Here is a 19,871-nt window from a genome sequence, read left to right as displayed (position 1 = left end):
ACAGGAGGCTGTCACAGAGGTCCAGGTGAGACAGTGAGTGAGACAGTGCACTGATTGTGGAGATGGAGTGGTTGGATTTGGACTACATTTTAGAAGTAGAACTGATAGGTTTCGAAGATAGATTGGAAGTTAGGGAAAGTGACAGAAGCACAGCAAGGCTTACTCCCGGTTTTGGCCACCAAGGCATAGATCAACAGATGTTCTCATCTTGTTCTGCACTCTGACCCCCTAGGGAGAGTCTCAGGGATGAGGTGAGAGATGGAGGTGCTTAGGGATAAATCAAGGGGTGTCTATAACAGGCATACCTTGGTAATGACTCAACTTCATACTATGATAATGCTATTACTAGTGTTTCAAATTAGATGCTTTGTATTAGAAGTATTTGTGTCTGTGATTTATTTCACCTGTTAGAGAGTGAATTTAAGATCAGGATCTTATTTATTGTTGCAATAATGTCCTAACATCTTAAAGTCATGTCCTAATGTTGTATCTTATACACAGTGAGTTCTGAGTGCTTGTTTAGAGAAAGAAAATATTGAATTATATTCCACACAGACTGGGGTAAGTGCAATAGAAAATGTAGAGTGACCACTCAAGACGTGTCAGTCTAATGTACTTTCTCACTTTTAAAATTTCTCAATGAGTATGGATGGCTGGGGAAGTGAAAGGCTGTGCAGTACATTTTTCTGACTAAATATGTGACAAATGTGAAGTGCGTCAGAGGATGTCCCCAGTGTTCTGAAAACCAGACATCTCAGGTTTATGCTCTAGTAGCAAGAATAGCTGAGTGGCCAGAACAGGCCATTCTCTAGGAAACAGGGAGCTCACCTACATGCTGGAGAGCTTTTAGACCGGAGCCGGGAGTAGAGAGCCTCTACAGTTACAGCATTTGGATGGTGAAAATGGGGTGGCCTCCTTTTCAGTGTTTTAAGCGAGGAAGTAGGCACATCCAGCATCTGGAAAGGATTTCCTGAGTTCTCACATGATTTCCCTTTCCGACAGCCGCTGTATGTGTCCCGCTGAGAATCCTGGGTGCAGAGACCAGCCCTTCACCATCTTGTACCGGGATATGGACGTGGTGTCTGGACGCTCTGTTCCTGCTGACATCTTCCAAATGCAAGCAACGACCCGCTACCCTGGGGCTTATTACATTTTCCAGATCAAGTCTGGGAATGAGGGCAGAGAATTCTATATGCGGGTAAGAGGGGGTGCTGAGTATCACCATCTTCAACAAGGTGTTCTGTTGTCTAGCCTGGAACATGCTTCTAGAAATAGGCCAGAGTGCAGCCAGGAGGGGCAGGTGTAAAGGCAGGAGAGGGAAGTGGATGTGAGTCAGACTCCAATGTCCTGGCTCCTCTCACTTTCTGTGTGGTCTTGCGAAAGTTGCTTCTCCTCTGTGAGCCTCAGAACCCTCAACTGCCGTGAGAAATCAGGCCAAGATGCAATTGTAGGTCTCTTTCCTCCTGCAATTCTTCTTTTTTCTTTTTTTTAACCATTAAAAAAAAAATTGTAGTATAGTTAATTTACAATGTCGTGTTAGTTTCAGGTGTACAGCAAAGTGATTCAGTTATATTTATATAGCTATATCTGTATCTGTATCTATCTACATATGTATATTCTTCTTCAGATTCCTCCTGCAATCCTGTGGGAGAGGAATTCACATATCCATTTTTTCCATCCACTCATTTGACAAGTACTCATCAAGTACCTACTATGGCCTTCTAGAAACTAGAAGGACTTCTAGTGAACAAAACAGTCCTGAATCCCTGCCCTCGTGGCACATACATGGCAGTGAACTTAAAGGCATTCCTCACAGAAGTGGGCTGTAACCTGCGTTGTCCAACACAGTGGCCGCGTGGCTCTTTAAATTTAAACTAATGAAAATGAAGTAAAGTTAAAAATTAGGTTCTTCTGTTGCACTATCCACATTTCAAGGGCTCGGTAGCCACATGTGGCTGCTGTATTAACTCAGATATAGAATAATTCTGTCATCATAGAAAGTTCGATGGGACAGCACCAGCTTATCCATATTGGGAAAAAAATTTAGAGCACACACCCTAAAATATATTTGCTTCTTTGTAAATTACATACACCCAATACTGTACCATTTCGATTATTGAGCTTCATCTCCTGCAACCTCTGGGGTGATCACTTGTCTTTACAGCCCCCTGGCTTAGAGCGATGTTTTTCACATTTCAGTGTGAATTTGGGTACTTGTTGAAAAAAGAAATTCCAGAGCGTCCTCTCTAGAGAATCTATTTCAGAAGATGGTGGCTAAGGCCTAGTGTATCAGTTTCCAGTGGCTGCTGTAACAGATTGCCATTAACTTGGTGGCTTAAGACAACAGAAATTTATTCTGGAAGCCAAAAGTCTGAAGTCATTTTCACTGCCCTGAAATCAAGATGTCAGCAGGGCCATGCTCCCTCTGGAGGCTCCAGGGGAGAATCCATTCCTTATCTCTTCCAGTTTCTGGTGACTGCCAGCATTTCTTGGCTCGTGACCACATCACTCCAATCTCCGCATCCCTTGTCACATTGTGACAGAGCCTCCTCCTCTTCCGTGTGTATCAAATCTCCCTCTGTCTCTTAGAATTGACAGTGACTGGGTTGAGGGCCTATCCGGGTAATCCAGGATAATCTCCCCGTGACCAGATCCTTAACTTCATCATGTCTGCAAAGATCCCTTTTCCTTATAACATTTACAGGTTCCAGGGATTAAGACCTCATACTTTGGGGGGGCCATGATTCAGCCTAGGAATCTGCATTACTAACGAATACAGTATGTGGTCTTCCAGGGTCCCTGTGGGGCGCTAGACTCAGAAGTTTACACACTTTCATGGGACACAGCCCACTGGCCTGTGAGGGAACCACATATCTGAGATCTTTCCCTGTCCTCTCCCCAGCCCCGGGGCAGAATCTTCCAGTCCTTGCCTCTGGTGCTGGGACTGTCGGAAAACAGAGAGGTCTCAGAAGCAGGATTAAAACAGATTAGAAAAGGCCCCAGGAGCTGGTATTGTGCCTGTTTCCTCACTAATACGTTTTTGGCAAGACCCTAACAGGGCTGGGTCATGTGTGATAACATACCTGCGGACCCAGCCTCTGTAGATCAGTGTAGTGAGGTCAAGGGCTTTGGAAGAAGATGGAATGAGTTGAGGATAGAGGAACTTCTCAAGATGAAAAAGATGAGCTGCGCCTCTGTCAGTCCTTTCTCCAAACCCGTAAGCCATAGCCACCCAGCACAGCCCACCTGCCTGAGCCTCTGGGGGCTTTCCACCCCCCCGACGCACCCGCCCCCCCCCGCCCCCCGCCCCAGAGCATAAGCCTAGCCCACCAGGATTCTCTAATCTGGCCTCTGTCATTTGTACAGACACAGTGGGTCCCAATCACAGGGCACAGAGATGCCCCTCTTGGGGATTTAAAATACCATCACCCACATTACCTGCTTCCGGTTACCCTTCCACCCCCCCCCTCCACCCCCCAGCAGAATAGAAGATCTGCAGGAAGTGGCCTTGTCTTGGCAAGATTTCACTCCCAGGTCACCATCTCCTAAAATTCCCTAGACCCCAATGTTCCCTGTGAGGCTGACTTGTAAGAGCCTCACACCGCAGTGGTGTGTGGTGGGGGAAGGGTGGGAAGAAGATTGTCTTCTTCTACAGGTGGAGTGAACACGTGGGAGGGCCCCTTCCTAGCAGCTTCCTCTAGTGCCTGGATTGTCACAGCGACCAGGGGACCCTTGAAACTCACAAAACTTTGAGCTGTATGTGGTTTGCTCTCTCTCTGAGAACATTGAGAAGGGCCCTAATTCTTTAGTATTTATTCAGATGAGGTTGTCAGGACACGAAGGGGGTGAGGGAACATAGACCTGCCCTGGGAATGGCTGAAGGAACTTAGGGATGGGGAGGTGGATCTTGGCTGGAAAGATCTCGAAGGCTGCCCCTGGGAAGAGAAAACAGGCTCGGTGCAGGGGCCCTGTGAAGCCACAGGGCATGGGGCCAGGAAGACAGACAGAAATCTGTTGGAGGAAGCAGGGCTTTCCCTTTCCAAGCTGTGCAAAGCTGCAGTGCCCTCCTCAGGAGGCCCCACGGAGTCATTCCAATGTCGGCTCTGGAGACAGGCGGACCTGCCTCGTTTGCATTCTATAACTTACCAACCGTATGACCTTGGGCAGGTTAGCTAACTTCTCTGAGCCTCAGTTTCCTCATCTGTAAAGAGGGGTTAATGACAGGATCTGCTTTAGGATTGGATGAGATCATCTACTTAGCACAGTGCCTGGAGCACAGAACGGCTGTTTTTATCAAACCAGCTGCTTTACGTGGAAACTTCAACTGCGCAGTCTCTCCTTCAGTGTGAAGTTCCACCCTGCACCCCTCCCCCCTCCCCCCTCCCCCTCCCCCCCCCCCCACCCGCCAGCTTGGCCTCTGTACTGCCTTCCTCTTCCCCTCCCCACACCGACAGTGCTGCCCTGGCTCCTCCTCCAGGGTTTTGGGGATGCAGATGGTGGAAGGGGAGTGGTTAGGGGGGATGGGGCCTTACTCGATTGCTGCCATTGTAGGCAGGCCTTCTTCCTCTCTCTGGGGCACAGCCCAAATGCTCTTGCTTTCATGGGATGCTTTGTGGGTTCTTTGGAGATTTCCCTGAGGACTTTGCACTGACCATTCCCAGATGTGGGCGAGGGCCTCTAGTTGGCCGCTTGTCACCGCAAACCTCTCTCAGAAAGTCTGTGTGTGTGTGTGTGTGTGTGTGTGTGTGTGTTGCCTCACGCTGGCGGGCAGACCTTACACGGGGCCTTCAGGACACCAACAGCCAGCTCCCCTGCAGCCCCGTCTCCTCCCCGTGGTGCAAGGCAGCTCTGGGGCTCTCTTCCCTAGACTTCTCCAGGGAAGTCTGATGCTGCTCTCTGCATCCTTTAATGTCAAGGGACCCGCAGTGAAAGCCCCTCTTGCTTGATTTTGGGGCTGGTAAGTGTGTTTAATACACTTCTATTGTATAACAACAGCAACAGGAACTACACAGACAGCGCTGGCAGCAGACCCTGTACGGGGCTTCATGTATCACTCCTTTCATCTTCACCACATTCCTGTGCTCTGGGGCCTGCTTGACTTTCCCGACTTTACAGATGAGGGCACTGAGGCACAGGGAGGCGAAGTGACTTGTGGAGATCTCACAGCTAGGAAGCCCCAGAGCAGGATTCGAACCCAGGCAGTCTACCACCAGTATCTGTACATACTCTCACATTTCTCTTTAGGATGCAGGGTATTTTCACCTACTTTCCTAGCTTTGGGGTCTCAGCCGAGATTGAGATAACCAGAAAAGTCTACCTTAACATCTGATCACAATAGAAAGTGTCCAATAAGCATTAGTTATGATTGTATCGATAGCATCGTTTCTGCTTCTGCTGCTACTGTTGTTAAGAGTTTGTGGGCTGCTGGGCCCTGGAGAGGTCAGAGATGCTCAAGGGACTGGAGCATCCTGTGAGGGGTGGGGCTTGATGGCTTTTCAGGCTCTGCCACCCTGAGAGTCACTGACTGTATTACGAGCACCTGGGAAGAGCTTCATTTCACACAGCAGGCAAGCCACATGCATACAAACCCACACATGCATGCACACGCGTGCACACACACACACACACACACAGGTATGCACAGCCACACCCACCAAATGCACACTCACTCATGCACGCACACACATGCACACACACTCACAAGCACACACTCGCTTGTATGCATAGGTACAGGTATGCACACGTGCACACACACAGGAGCATATGCAGGCGCATGTCCCTTTCATGAGCCCCGTTGGCAATCTGTCTCACACTGAGCCCTGGACAGAGGACTGGTGATTGGCTTTGGCCAGGTGACTTAGGGACACAAGTAGGGCCAGAAGAAGGAGCACGGTCACAGGGTACAGGCTGTGGCCAAGTGCACGGGGATCACGTGGCCGGGCCAAGGGAAGCTGACTTGCTGTGGCCTGGCTGCTTGCCCCATGTCAGACAGTGCCATCCCGCGAGCTGACTCAGAACAGACCCGAGCGTGTGTAGGAGCAGGGCCACGGAAGACAGACAGCCAGACAGCGGGTGGGCTGTTTGCAAGCTACTCCCATGCGGGCAGCTTCACAGGCATTCAGTCACTCGCTCCTTCTTCTGTCATGGAGGTTAATTCAGCACCGCTGCAGGTGCAGCTCTGAGTCAGGCATTGAGAGTTTAGGGACAAACAGGATGTGACCTCTGCCCCCAGGAACCCACACTGTGGTAGGGAGGGGAAAACAACCAGGCAAACATTTACAACGCAAAGGAGTGATTCTCAACTAGAGTAAGTGCCGCGGGACGTCAGGAAATTGAGAGACACTTGAGACCTTATCGTACAGCTTAGTGGCTAGAAGCTTGATTTCTGGAGTCAGATGCTCTAGTACCATGTGCTAGTGTACTTAACCTACTTACTTTGTAGGGTTATGAGGATTAAATAAGGGATGTATGCAAGGTCATAACCAAATGCCTAGTATCAACCACCATCACTGTCACCGTCATCATTTTGTACCAGTGACCACCAAGTCCACCAACGACGAGAGCCTCTTGGGAGGCCTATTTCGTTAATGCCCTGGCTCTGCCCTAAAAGCCCAGTGAGGAGTGGAGATGTCGGTCCTTAGCTGTCTTGGCAGGCACTTGAGTCCTCTGTGTGCTTGTGGGCAGGCCTTTCTCAGGCTGCTGTAGATCTGACCCTGGTGGGGATCAGACTGTCTGAGCTCTAAGATTACTTCCAAATAGGAGAGGCAACGATGCTCTCACACTCTGGAGACATTTACAAGGACAGCCCAAAGGGACAACTGGGAAGTTTCCAGCTGTTCCATTCCCCGTCCCAGCCTCTGCAGCTCTCCCTCCAGAGGCCCACCCTCAGCTCAGGGTCCTCAGCTCCTGGCCTTTGTTCATGCAGACAGTGAAAGCTGGTGAGGTATTTGTATATGTAAATGTCCTGGGCATTTCCCTGTTTGGCTGTACCCTCTGAAGTCCTGGCCCAGGGCTCCGAGGTTGTGCAAGAGTTGACAAGAATTGCTAGCGGTACTCTGCGTGAGAGGGTGTCAACTGCGCGGTTGCTGACGAGAATGGAGGGAGCTGATGCCAAGAGGAAATGGCGTGGCTGTAAAGCTGCTGATAGCCCAGGGGAGGTCCCACTACCTGGGTGACACCTGTCTGCCTGCCCCGCCCTTGTCCTACCTGTGGCAGCTCTTGGGGCTGTCCAGAACTTCATGGGGAGCCCTCCCTTCAAGGAGACAGATAAAATGCCTGGTGTGGCTTTAAACAAGCCAAGTTTCTTGATTTTGCAGAGCTTGTTGCTTTCGGTTTCTGGGCACAGCATTGGACCCTGCAGCTTGTAGGAAGGGATTATCCAGCATGTCCTGTTCCCTTATGCTATTTCCTTTCCAGGGACCCACTCTCTGGCCGTTACACTGACCCCCGCCCCAAGCATCTGTCCTTCAGGGCTGTGCTAGGAAGAAGTAAAACACGCATCAGCCTTTTCTGATAATTGTTGTGCAGTAAAAAAGGGGCTTGGAGTCAGACAAAAGCGCCGGAATGGTATCCCTTGTCTCTGCCCCTGACTGGTCGAGTGACCCTAAGCAATGACTTAACTCATGGAGCCTCAGTTCACAAGGAACAGTGAAAAACAGAAATAATGAGACATACCTTTAGTATGGCAGTTAGGTTCCCCAGCCTGGGTCCTGTGCTTTTAGATGAGCACCTTTCAATTGTTAATGGGCCCATGAATCCCCTGCAGATTGTGTTAAGCTCCAGATTCTGGCTCAGTGGGGTCTTAGGGGGGCCTGAGATCCTGCATTTCTCATAAGCACCCTGATGGTGCCGCTGATGCTGGTCCAGGGACCACACTTTGAGTAGCCAGGACTCTCAGAGCTTTTATGGGGATTAAATAAGCACATATACATAAAAGTGGCCGGAAGAGCGCCTCACACATGGCGGAAGCTCAATTATGTCAGTCCTCTCTCCTTACCTCCTTGAAAGCTTCAGAAAAAGATTCAGAGCAGGAAAAAAGCTCACATGAAGTTATCAGGACCACAGCGATGGGGTCACAGAGTGGTGAAGCTGTAGGTGAGTGCAGAGTGTCCAGCCGGGACCCCCAGCAGGGGCTACGCTCAGAACCACCTGGAGGCTGGTAAACAAGTCACACTTCTCCAGGCATCATCGAAAAATCCACTGAAGCAGAAAATCCTAGAATTGGCCCCTGGAATTGTTAGTTTAAAAAGTGTCCCAGGTGCTTTGGAGCTGTTTACTTGGGAACTACTGATCTGGTACAAACCCTCGTTTTAGAGAGGAGGCACAGAGAAGTGAAGTGACAGCCCTGAGTCACGTAGTTAGTTCGGACAATTATTCATTCTTTCATTCGAGATACAGTCACTGAACACTGAACCACATGCTAGACACCGTGCTGGGTGCTGGAGGGTTCAGGGGTGGAAAACCTGCCCCCGGTCCTTGCTCTTACAGAGTTCACAGTCTAGTGTGGACCAAGTAAATAGGGTGGACGATGACACATGGTAACGAACACCTTCCTTCCTAGGCGAAGGAGAGGGTGCACTGGCAGGGGGTCATAGGGACCCGAATTAGATTGGGGAAAGCACAGAAGCTCCTCCGAGGAGGTGATATTTCAGGTGGGACCTGAAGGGACAGCAGGGAGAAGCCAGGTGGAGCGTGAATGAAGTCGGGGGAAGAGCCTGGCATCGAGGGATGGCTGTCTGCCAGCAGTGGGCAAAGAGGAGCGCCCCAATTGGGGCCACAGAGGCCGGCTGTGGCCAGACCACCTGGCCTTCCGCTTTGGTGACTGTCCCAGAGGCCACGTCTCCTGACGGACAGCTTTCCTCACCCTCTCTGCCATTGTTCAACAGCTTCTGGGGTCAAGCTCACCCTGGTTCCTTAAGCCAGTCGGACTTTCTCTAACTGGTATCCCCGGTTCCGTCCACAGCAAACAGGCCCCATCAGTGCCACCCTGGTGATGACACGCCCCATCAAAGGGCCCCGGGACATACAGCTGGACTTGGAAATGATCACTGTCAACACCGTCATCAACTTCAGAGGCAGCTCCGTGATCCGACTGCGGATATACGTGTCTCAGTACCCGTTCTGAGCCCTGGGCTGGAGCCTCTGACACTGCCTCTCAACAGCACCAAGGGACAGGAGAAGCGAAGGAACCAGAGGGAGAATGAGAGCGAGAAAGACGTGACGCCCTTCCTGCCGAATGTCTCCTGGGGAGTCAGCCCCGAGTCCCGACCACGCCTGTATTATTATAAACCCCGTCCCATCACTTTGAAGGACATGCTTCCCCAGTTGCTATGACACAGTTATCAAAAAGCATTATCATTGGCACCCTAACCTGAGATCGACGGTGATTTTTCAAGGCCTTCAGTTTATTTCCATATTTTTCAAAGAAAATAGATTAGGTTGGCTGGGGTCTGAGTCCACGTTCAAAAACTGTGAACCGCTTCCTCTCACCTCCTCCAGGCCTTCTTTCTATCTCTCGCTGATTGCTTCTTTGCCAAGGCCCAAAATGCTCCTGGGGATGCTGGGTGTAGCTAGCTTGCTTCTTGCATGTACAGAGAAGGCTATGGCAAGAAACCACAGCAGGATCTAAGGGTTTTTAAAGAGTCTATTTCAAAGCCATGTCTGGTATTTTCAGCCATAAAAGAAGTTTTAGTTGTCCTTAAATCTGTATAACTGTTTAATCCTTTCTTGTTCATTTGAGTATTTTTTTTTTTTTTAATCCACGGTAGAATTCCTTCAAAAGGCCTTAAGGCACGTGTTATGTTCTGTCTTCCCAAACCCAGTCTCCTCTCCATTTTAGCCCAACGTTTTCTTTGAGGACCCCTTCATCATGCTTTCTTTAGAATTTTTACACAACTGGGTTGGAAGGCAGAGGTCTCCAAACTGATTAAATATTTGAAGAGATCTTGTGTTTGGTTCATTGTGACATCGTAGATGATTGAGCATTTGGGGCTGGTTCTCGTTCTCTTTAGTTTATTGTGTACTGGCTTGCAAAGCTCTCTGGAGAGTGAGATCATCGTTAACAACATGATAAGGAGTGAGGGTGGGGAGAGAAATGGTGGTGGAGGAGGGAGGGGAGAGCATCAAGCCTGAATCTTATTCCGTTCAATTGGAAGACAACAAACAATCCCCCTTGATGTAGATTATTTCCAGGTACTTTTCCAGAATAGGAATGTATCAAGTTACTTTAAATCAGTGGCCCTCATCCCTGACTGCGTTGTAGATAACCAGTGGAGCTTTCTAGAAGAAAACCTGACTTCCTGGGCCTCACCCCCAGAGATTCTGATTTAGTCAGTCTTAGGTAGGGCCCAGGCATGGGGAATCTTAAAACCTTTAATAAATAGGTGGAGTTGAGAGCTCATTGCATAAAGAGAGGGAGACAAATGTGGCCCAAGCCCTGGTGACCTTGCCCTCAACATCTTTTCTTACTTGTAGGGTTCATTTTTCTTTTCCTGGTCAGGGACCTGAATTCCCTTCAATCTTGGCACCCCAGGCAGGGACAAAGAGAGTCAACAGTGCAAATCACAGATGGGAGAACAGGTGGGGACAGCTACCTTTGTGTCCCATCCCAGGAGTCAACCCTGTTACCGAGTCCAAGCTCGTACTGCTTGCTGCACGACAGGCCAATAAATTGAGCAACTAATTGTTGAGGCAAGGAATAGCAGCTTTATTTGGAAAGCCAGCAGACCGAGAAGACGGGGGCCTCATGTCGCAAAGAACCATTTTGTCTGAGTTAGACCTCAGGCTTCTTTTATACTAAAAGGGGAAGGAGTAAAGTCAAACATTTCCTGGTTCCGGTCAGCCTCCAGAGGGGATATGTTCATTCTTCCTTCCTAAAACAGAGCTCTTCCAAACCATTCCCCACTGTGCCCTCTCCGTCAGGTTCAAGTGATATTAACAGTAGCACCAGCAACAAATCAACAACACACCGCCCCAGTTTCATAGCTCAGAAGAGAAAGGGCAATTTCCTACAGACTTGCCAGTGTGCGGACCCAGCTCCACAGAGCAGAGAGCACTGGTGGCCCTGAGCCCTGGGCTCCCCCTGGGTGGGTGTGGAGTTAGAATGCTGAAGGCTGATGTGAGCCACTCCGAATGACTGACTCAGGCTCAACACAGCTCGAGGGTAAGGTTTCCTTTAACTTCTGAAAAAGAAGGAGGGGCAGCCTTGTCTTGGTGATTTGAGGGCCCATGGGTTTCAGAGGTGCCACGTTTGGAACCAAGACCTGAGTCTCTAGGACTTGCATTTTATTTGTTCATGTCAAGACGTGGCTTCCTACTTCTAAGAAAAAGGGCACAGAAAGACTCATAAAAGCAGCCTCAAAGACTTCTTGGCCTGCAGCTTGTTCTTTCCAAACATAGTGTGAGTTCAGTGTAAATGAATCAGAAGCATGTGGGATCAATTTACCTTAAAATACCCCAAACTGAAAACTTAAGGGAAAAATGCCCTGGGGCTAAGCGTGTATGTACTGTAGGGCCAAACCCCAGACATTTGGGAAACAGTTACAGAGGCTCCCAGAACCCGAAAAGCTGTTGCCTTCGGCCACCCCTTGGGAGCAGTTGGGTGTTATTATTTTCACAAGACTGGGGAGAAGCCTGCTCTTCAAATCTCAGCATTGTGCCCCCTCCGCGGGAGTCTGCTGGGGCTGGCTGTCCCCTTGGACCCTGAGGTATCAGGCCGTTCCACACCTGTCCCCCCTCATCAGCGTTGCCCCATCTCCGAGCTGGGCTGAGAGCTTGTCACATGAACCCCGCTCCGTTCTGTTCCATCAGGGCTGGAAGAATGAAGGACTCTGTGGTGGAAGAGGTGCCAGATTAAGAGCTGGGACACCTGCAAAAGTTCTTGTGTTACCACCTAAGCTTCTGGGTTCAATGTGGATGAAACCTTCCATTCAGCTGCCTTTAATTCTAAAGCTTTGTGATTTCTTGAAATGTACTTTGGGGATGACAGCCAGCATTTCCATTAAACTGCAATTTGAGAGTTTCACAGCCATTTGCCAATCATAACACTTTCTAGCTGGCACAGAATCCACCTACCTGTAGCCTCTCAGGCCTGGAAAACGTACTTCGAAATTTTCTTAGGTAACTGTCTTGGCCCTTGGGGTGTTATTTTCCCAGATGGTGAAAACATTTCAGCAGGTCTGATTACCTCATTTTCGGTGGTTTCAATGTATTCTTGTGGACTGAGTGTTTACTGTAATATGTACAAACTCTTCATCTGGGTGAGCCAAGAGGGTCACCCAGAGAGAGATGACGCGATAAAGGAGCAACTATTCTTTTCTCTCCTCTCAGCGCATGAAATCCTGTTTGTAGAAGGTTTTCTTTGTAAGAGGAGAACACACTTTGGTTAAGCACCTACCCACCCCACTTTGGTTGGGCCAGTTTCTGGATTCAGAGAGATGAACAAGATAGATACAAGCCCCTGATAAGATATTATTCTAAGGGTTTATGCAGCTTCTGAGACAGAACTGGAATACAGTGTGGTGGGTGCATTTTAGCAGTGTGAACAAAATGATTTTGGTTAGATTTTCATAATTATTGACATGTCTATTTCATACAACAAAAATTCTTATGAACGTCCTCAGAAACATGTTTGAAATTTAGAATAAGATGTCTCTGCTTAGGCTTACTAAATACACTGAAAGGAAACACAAGATCCATGTTAGCTAAAAATTTTCTTTCTTTTGGATACTGTTTGTATGTACCTTGAAATGCAATGTTTTAATCTCTATGGAAAAAGAAAAGCAAACTTTTAGTAAAGCTCTTCATTATTTTGAAATTGGCCAATGCTCATCGACTATCATAGAGATACACAGATTGTTCTTTCTTGTTGATATTTTTGTTCTCAATTTTCTTAGTGCCTTTACTTAGCAGATGGCTGAAAGCTTCATTAGAATCCCTAACATAAGTAACTAAGAGATGTTTTTTAAAAAAATAATCAAGAAGTTTCAGGACAAAAAGGAGTGCACTGAGGCAAGATTTATCACTTTGGTAGTTTTTTTTTTGCCGGGGGTGGGGAGGCGGGGGAAGTGACAGCATCCAATTAGAATCTTTGACTTGCTAATGCTTCCTAGTACTGAATCTTCACCAGCATCCATCAGTGAAACAGACCATTAGGGTAAGAAAATAGGTGTCAACACAGATCGATTATATTGTCATTGTTGGTGTTCTCTCAAAGAGGTAATGACATGTTGACAGGCAGTGACTAGCAACACTTTTTTCAGGAATTTGGAGTATTCTTGAGCAATAATGTAAGATGAATGTAGGAGTAAACTGTGCATGAATGCAAACACCAAGGTCCTTATGATACCTATTTATCAAGATTTGATGTTTTTAATTTAATGCTGATTTAGGGCTACCAGAGAGTCATTGGATAGCTGGATGCCACTTGAAAGTAGTTTTTGTTTGGGGAGGATTGTTTTGGTTTCTGCGTAGGCTCTCTTCCAATTCTTGCTCTCCTACTTTCTACTGAGAATGCATTTGATGTTGCAGAACTGGCTTCTATCACAAGGTAGCTACTAGACTTCAAACACATGCCTTGAGTTCTTCTGAGCTTTAATGTACCATCCACTTATAATTTGTCCATAAAGAGGAGCATGGATTGCTCTTATATTTGTTAATGTCCTCCATCCTCTGCTCTTAAAAATTTTACCAAAAAAAAAAAAAGTTATTGCGACCAAGCTGTGGGATTCGCAAATAACTTAGCTCTTTAGTGATTCTGTAGTCTTACAATTTTGTGTTGTCTTATTTTGTTTCATTTTCTTCCAGTTCCACTTTAAAAAAGACCCCCACAGAGATGTCCACCCCAAGCTTGGCATTTCCACGCAGCATTTTCCCAGTCTTTCGGAAAAGCAGATATGTGGGCCAATAACATTGCTGCAAAGGCAGCATTTTTAAGTGCAAAGGCACTATTGAAATCATAATTGACTTTTTTCAGTAAAACCGGGGTTAGTCAAGAGGATCCTTTCAGCTCGGAATCTATGCACACTGGGGGAGAGCTAGGCCCTCTTGCTTCCTGCTTTTGTTGTTGGAACTTTCAATGTATGGCCCTCAGTACAACTTTTAAAACTCCACTTTCCATCATAAAAGCCAGGACTTTTCTCAAGTAGGTGGTGAAGAGCTCCCAGGTGTACTGCAAGAATTTTGTGACAATAAAGCAAGTGGAAAAGGAGCTGGTTGCCTCATTTGGAGCAGCTGTAGAGAAGGGGCAGGCTCTGGAAGGAAAGGATGTTGCTTCCTCCAGCTAATACTGAGCCAGTACTCTGATAATACTCAGCTAATAAATACTCTGCTCTTCACACTCATTCCCTCCAGCTGCAAGCTTCCATCTTGGGAGATTGCCTCAAGGCTACTCTGGTTCTTAATTTTCACCAGATTTCACTTAGCCCCACTCCATTCCTTTGTTGATTCCTCAACAACCTGCTGAAGGCTGAGGTGGGAAAGAAGAGGACGAGGATAGAGATGGAGCTTCTCTTGTTCCTCCTCGGGAATGTGAACTCCGTTTCCTTGCTTTACTTCTGAGTAAGCTTGTGGGCTTGGGGTTAGGAGCCGCCTTCATTCTCCTCCTCTTCCTCCTCTCATTTCTTCCCTTTATTCTCTCTCTTCTTTCCTTTTCTGCACTGTCCCCTGACCCCTACTGCCTGATCTCCATCCCAAAGTTGCGAGTTGGTGGTCGGGTCCTGTCCAGTGAAAGCACAGCTGGGTCTGAGGGGCAAAGTACAAGACTATGGATGCATTTTGATTTCTCCCTCCACCTCCTGTGCTCTTCTTTCCCAAGCACACAGAACCTCTCCCCAGTCTCCAGAACACCCCTTCCTGAGCAAAGACACGACTTCCCTTTTCTCATTTTTCTCCTGTCATCCCTGCTCAAAAAGGAAAGAATCTTTACCCCTTGATCTGACGCTGGGTCTTCCCTGAGGCTGTTCTTCCTGAGGACTCACTCAGAGTCCCTTCTGACCTCCAGCCTCTCCTTTCCAGGCTCGACTTCCTTCATTCCAACACCCCTTTGTCAGGAGCCAGGCTACCCCCACTCATTACCAGAAATGCACTTTAAAAAATCTGTCCATTACTCTCTGTCCCTAGTCCATCGTGGCATCTAGCAGCTTGACGTGGTGCCTATAGTCTTCGTGTAATCTGGAGCAGAGTCTGGGGAAAACTGGAGTCCGTTTAAACTCAGGACCGTGCACGGTCTCTAAAGACCAGGGTTTCTCTGCCAGTAACAAATCACCCTTAACTTTCTTTGTAAAATGTAGGCTAGCACTTTTCCTAAATTCACAGATTATAGAATTATTCATCCAAACTATTCCCTAATAGAACATACTGTGGTTTTATGGACAGTAACCTTTACGCAGATCCACCTATATCTTTGCTACCTTCACCCGTACACCCCTTTTTCACAGTGAATTGGGATTTAGCTGCGACTTAAAGGATGACCGTGAAGTCCTCAAGCATAGGAAGGAAAGGACACTGAGAAGACCAATGTGGTTGGAGCAGAGGATTCAAGGGTGTGTGTACGGCAGGGAACAATGGAATTCTTTACATTATTCATGGCCCTGTTCATCTAAATGAGTTTGTACTTTATTGTAGAGACCAGAATTTCACAGAACGCTAGCCCAGCGAGATGCTAACCAGTGCTCCAAGACCGAAGAGTTCGCTTGTTTACTAGATTGGGGAATCTGAATTGTGAGTCCCTTTTTGAAAGATTCACAATTGATATTAGAAAATTAAAGCCTCTGAGAAGTCCTACAATGAAAAGGAAACCTGGTTAATTTTTGTATATAGGTGAATCAAACTCATTTGGAAGGGAAATGTTTTTTTCCCCAGAACAACTATCAACATCTCCAGTAATAATTTTCCTTAGAGTTTGGGAATTTCTACTGTCTGCTATGGGGGGAACTATGGTAGGGTTTGTATTTTATTTTGTTTTGCTTTTCTTTGTTTTTTTTTTTTTTTTTTTTTTTTTGCGGTACGCGGGCCTCTCACTGCTGTGGCCTCTCCCGTTGCGGAGCACAGGCTCCGGACGCGCAGGCCCAGAGGCCACGGCTCACGGGCCCAGCCGCTCCGCGGCATGTGGGATCTTCCCGGACCGGGGAACGAACCCGTGTCCCCTGCATCGGCAGGCGGACTCTCAACCACTGCGCCACCAGGGAAGCCCCTGCTTTGCTTTTTAATTAGGAATGGGACATTGTCTTATTTTTAGGAAGATCTCTTTGGAAGTGGTATATGGAGATGGGAGAAATGGGAGTCAAGCAGAATACTGCAGGTTGTTCACATAAAAGATCATTACCTCTAAGTTGATCTTTCTGAAGAGAAGGCTGACTAGTTCCTTGCTTAAAAGTCTTTACGGACCCCCAGCCCCGCCTCTGCCCATGGGGTAAAGTTCAAACTCCTGAACGTGACTGACAAAGCCTTCCATGTTCTGGTTCTTGCCTTCTTCTCCAGTTCCATCTCCAATCACTTTCCCCTCCTTCATAACAAATTCTCAAACAAACAACACCCCTCTCCCCTAACCTGAAAGGCTTATATATTCCCTTCAGCTGCTCCTGCTAGAACTCCTCTCATTGGCAGCGCTTCTCTTCGTCCACTTGCCAGATGCCTCTTCGCCTGTCAGTATTCCCCTCAGAGGTCAGCTCCTCTCTGAGCTTTCCAGACCCATCCCTGAAAACCTGCAACCACACTGCCAACTCCGCCCTCTACTCCTGTGTAGAAAGAAACACTCCTGTTACCTGTGTTCCTGTGGTTGTGATTACCTTACAGAGTTCTAAACTGGAAACTCCTTCAAGACACCATTTACACGTTGCTTATCACTATAGGCTTAAGGGCTAGCATAGCACCTGGCACAAAGTAGGGGGTCAGGGTCATTCAAGTGCATATGACGATGGGAACTGACAAGAGAAAATGGAGAGAAGGGGAAAGGGTCAGGAGAACTGTAGTAGACGGAACCAATAGGTCTTGCTGATTTACTGGGTGTGGAGGCTTACGGAGCTAAGGCACACCCTGAACCAAGCCGAGAAATACCTCAGGAGGAGGGGTTTGGGAAGTAGGGGAAGATGAACTCCATTTTAAACTTGCTCTGTTATTTTTAGTTTTGTGTGGAGGTATAATTTACATAGAGGGAAGTGCATAGGTCTTAATTGCACAGTTAGATAGCCTTAGACAGGTAGAATCTGCTGGCTTTGAGGTGGCTGTAACACATCCAGGTGGAGGTATTCTGAGCATGGTCAGAAGTATGCGTTGGAGGGGAGAGTTTGACGCTAGAGATTGAGTTCTGGGGTCCTTTGAGAAGTGGTCCCGGGGATGCAGATGAGGTGGCTGCTTGAGGATGAGAAACCCAAGGATCCATTTTTTGATCTAAAAGACCAAATACACTCATGAAAGCAGTCATCCACTCCCTGAGAGTCCGTCAATTGCTTCCTGAGTGAGTGACGAGGCTCCTATTCCCAGTAATTATGGTCGGTACGTACCATACCTGAGGAAAGAATGCTAAGATAAACAAAAATGACTCATGGACCAATATCAAAACTGAAAATTACATTAACCATGCCATCTGCTAGCTTCCGAAACAGCAGAGTCATTTCCTTATTAACCCATTAGGCAAATAAATGTTCTTGGCTGGAGGTTAGCATTCATTTCCCCCTAAAGTATACTGCATTTAATTAAATGTATAGGAAAAATTCTATTGGCCTTAGGAGTTATGGTGATGTGGTGGGAATATCTCTAGTCTGGAAGTCTAGACATCTTTGGTTCTTTTTCTAGCTCTCTCTGGACAAAGAGAGAACTTTTCTAGGTCTCTCTTGACCTAGGGCAAGACACTTGGCCTCTCTGAGCCTCAGATTTTCCTTGTAACCTGAAAAAATATCAACCCTGAACCCTGTATTCACTTGACTCCTCAACAAATATTTTTCAAGTTTCTACTCTGTTCTTGGATTTGACCTGCTTAAGAATCCCTGCTCAAACAGTTCTTTGCTCTGGCCTCTGGCCAGATAGCCATCACTCTCAATTCGAAAGTATGCCTGTGTTCTTTACACTAGAGGATGAAAAAGTGAGGTATGCACAACTCAGGTTCTTTACAGGAATTTTGTTCTGGCTCAGACAACTGGGTATAATAGTGTCAATCTGGGGAGGCAGAGGGAACACTGGGATTGGAGTTGAATAGACCTGGGTTTGGGTCCCAGTTCTGCCACTTATCAGTCTGTGACCTGGAATAAGTTGCCTGGGTTCTCTGAGCCTTACTTTCCTCATCTGTGAAATGGGGTTAATGATACTCACCTCCTTGTTGTTTTGGGAAATAAGATGATGTATGTGGAAATGCTTGGTGATTTTCTTCCCTATTATCCTAGCAAGCAGCAGTTGCCCCATGCCTTTCTTCACCTCAAATATTCCAAGTATCCAAGCCATTCACCGGAGCAACGACTCAGTTTTTGAACAGTTCTTGGAACTTGAAGGACCAAGGTGGCCTCACTTCTCTCAGCATACTCTTAGCAGTTTCCTTCTCATTTCACTTCATTTCATTTCAACTTGAAATCAGGTCCATTTCATCTCAACTTTGTACGAAGTGGGAATGTGGTTTCCAGCAACATTTTCACTCTTCCAATACACTGTTGATGTCCTAAGGAGGTCATTTTAATTGGATTTTATTGATAATGCCTCCATATAGACCATGACAACCGAAAGGATCTAGAAATCATGTCATGAGGTCCAATTGCCTTATAATGAATATTCCGAGGCTGAGAATAGGGAATTGACTTACTCCAGGTAACCTGGCGGTAGATTGACATATAGGCCTCCTGATTCCTGGTCTAGTAGTTCTCTTTCCCCTAAACCACAGAATCTTTCCAATCCTGAGCTATTTAAACTGTTTGTATCTCAAGTGATCTGAAAGCTATTTGCTTAATCCATAAGGGTTCTCCTTGCCCTTCTGTGCTGAAGGACATCCACTAATTTAGACCACTGTCATGTCCTTTCATGGGAATTCAGTAAGGTAAACTGTGGCACAATGAGGGACAGCAAAAACCACAAGGAGACCACAAGTATGTGGCAACTCAAATTAGAGTTGAGACAGAATATGCATTATCGGAAAAAAAGACTTCAGGGCCCTTGGGTTGAAAATGGACTGTGACCTCTTTAGTCTACAGAACACTGATACAGAGAGAGAAGCAATAAGGGTTCCCACATGGTGCTCTCATCTTTGAAATTGATCAGGGTCATGAGCAAGCCACCATGATATGGACAGCTCTGGGTGACAGTGGAGGCAATTTTGGTGACACTGTATGAGGCCTCCCATGCACATCTCTTCCTCCCTCCCTTTCTCCTTTTCTTTCTTCTCCAAACTTGAGCACTTTTTTTTTTTTAAAGAAGATGTTGGGGGTAGGAGTTTATTAATTAATTAATTAATTTTGCTGTGTTGGGTCTTTGTTTCTGTGCGAGGGCTTTCTCTAGTTGTGGCAAGCGGGGGCCACTCTTCATCGCGGTGCGCTGGCCTCTCACTATCGCGGCCTCTCTTGTTGCGGAGCACAGGCTCCAGACGCGCAGGCTCAGCAGTTGTGGCTCACGAGCCTAGTTGCTCCGCAGCATGTGGGATCTTCCCAGACCAGGCCTCGAACCTGTGTCCCCTGCATTAGCAGGCAGACTCTCAACCACTGCGCCACCAGGGAAGCCCTATCTTGAGCACTTTTAATATACCAGGTCTTACATTAGTTCCTTAACCCTGCTTTCTTTTTCCTTGGTCTCCCTTTAGAAACTCGTCTGTCTTTCTTATTCATCTCCCCACCTTTTTTCCTCTTCCTCTTTCTCTTCCACTTGTTTCCCCCTCTTCCAGGTGTCTTTCTTTCATCGGT

At 47.3% G+C, this 19,871-nt stretch overlaps 1 protein-coding gene across 3 annotated transcripts in view; it reads left to right on the top strand.

The window, feature by feature from the left end:
* FBLN5 (fibulin 5) overlaps window positions 1-19,219 on the top strand; it is a 92,513-nt gene extending 73,294 nt beyond the window's left edge. For all 3 annotated transcript variants that reach the window (XM_022576260.2, XM_022576259.3, XM_089908135.1), the window contains 2 exons: window positions 1,003-1,198; window positions 8,963-19,219. In XM_022576260.2, the coding sequence (XP_022431968.1) occupies window positions 1,003-1,198; window positions 8,963-9,124 (358 nt within the window). In that variant the 3' untranslated portion in view covers window positions 9,125-19,219. The remainder of the gene's footprint in view (window positions 1-1,002; window positions 1,199-8,962) is intronic.
* The last annotated feature ends 652 nt before the right edge of the window (window positions 19,220-19,871 follow it).

The sequence above is a fragment of the Delphinapterus leucas genome, chromosome 2 (assembly GCF_059928025.1).
Source record: "Delphinapterus leucas isolate spDelLeu-1000000601 "Yukka" chromosome 2, BTC_Dleu_Yukka2, whole genome shotgun sequence".
In the NCBI taxonomy this organism is placed as follows: Eukaryota; Metazoa; Chordata; class Mammalia; order Artiodactyla; family Monodontidae; genus Delphinapterus; species Delphinapterus leucas.
This window is presented reverse-complemented; position numbering and strand designations above follow the sequence as displayed.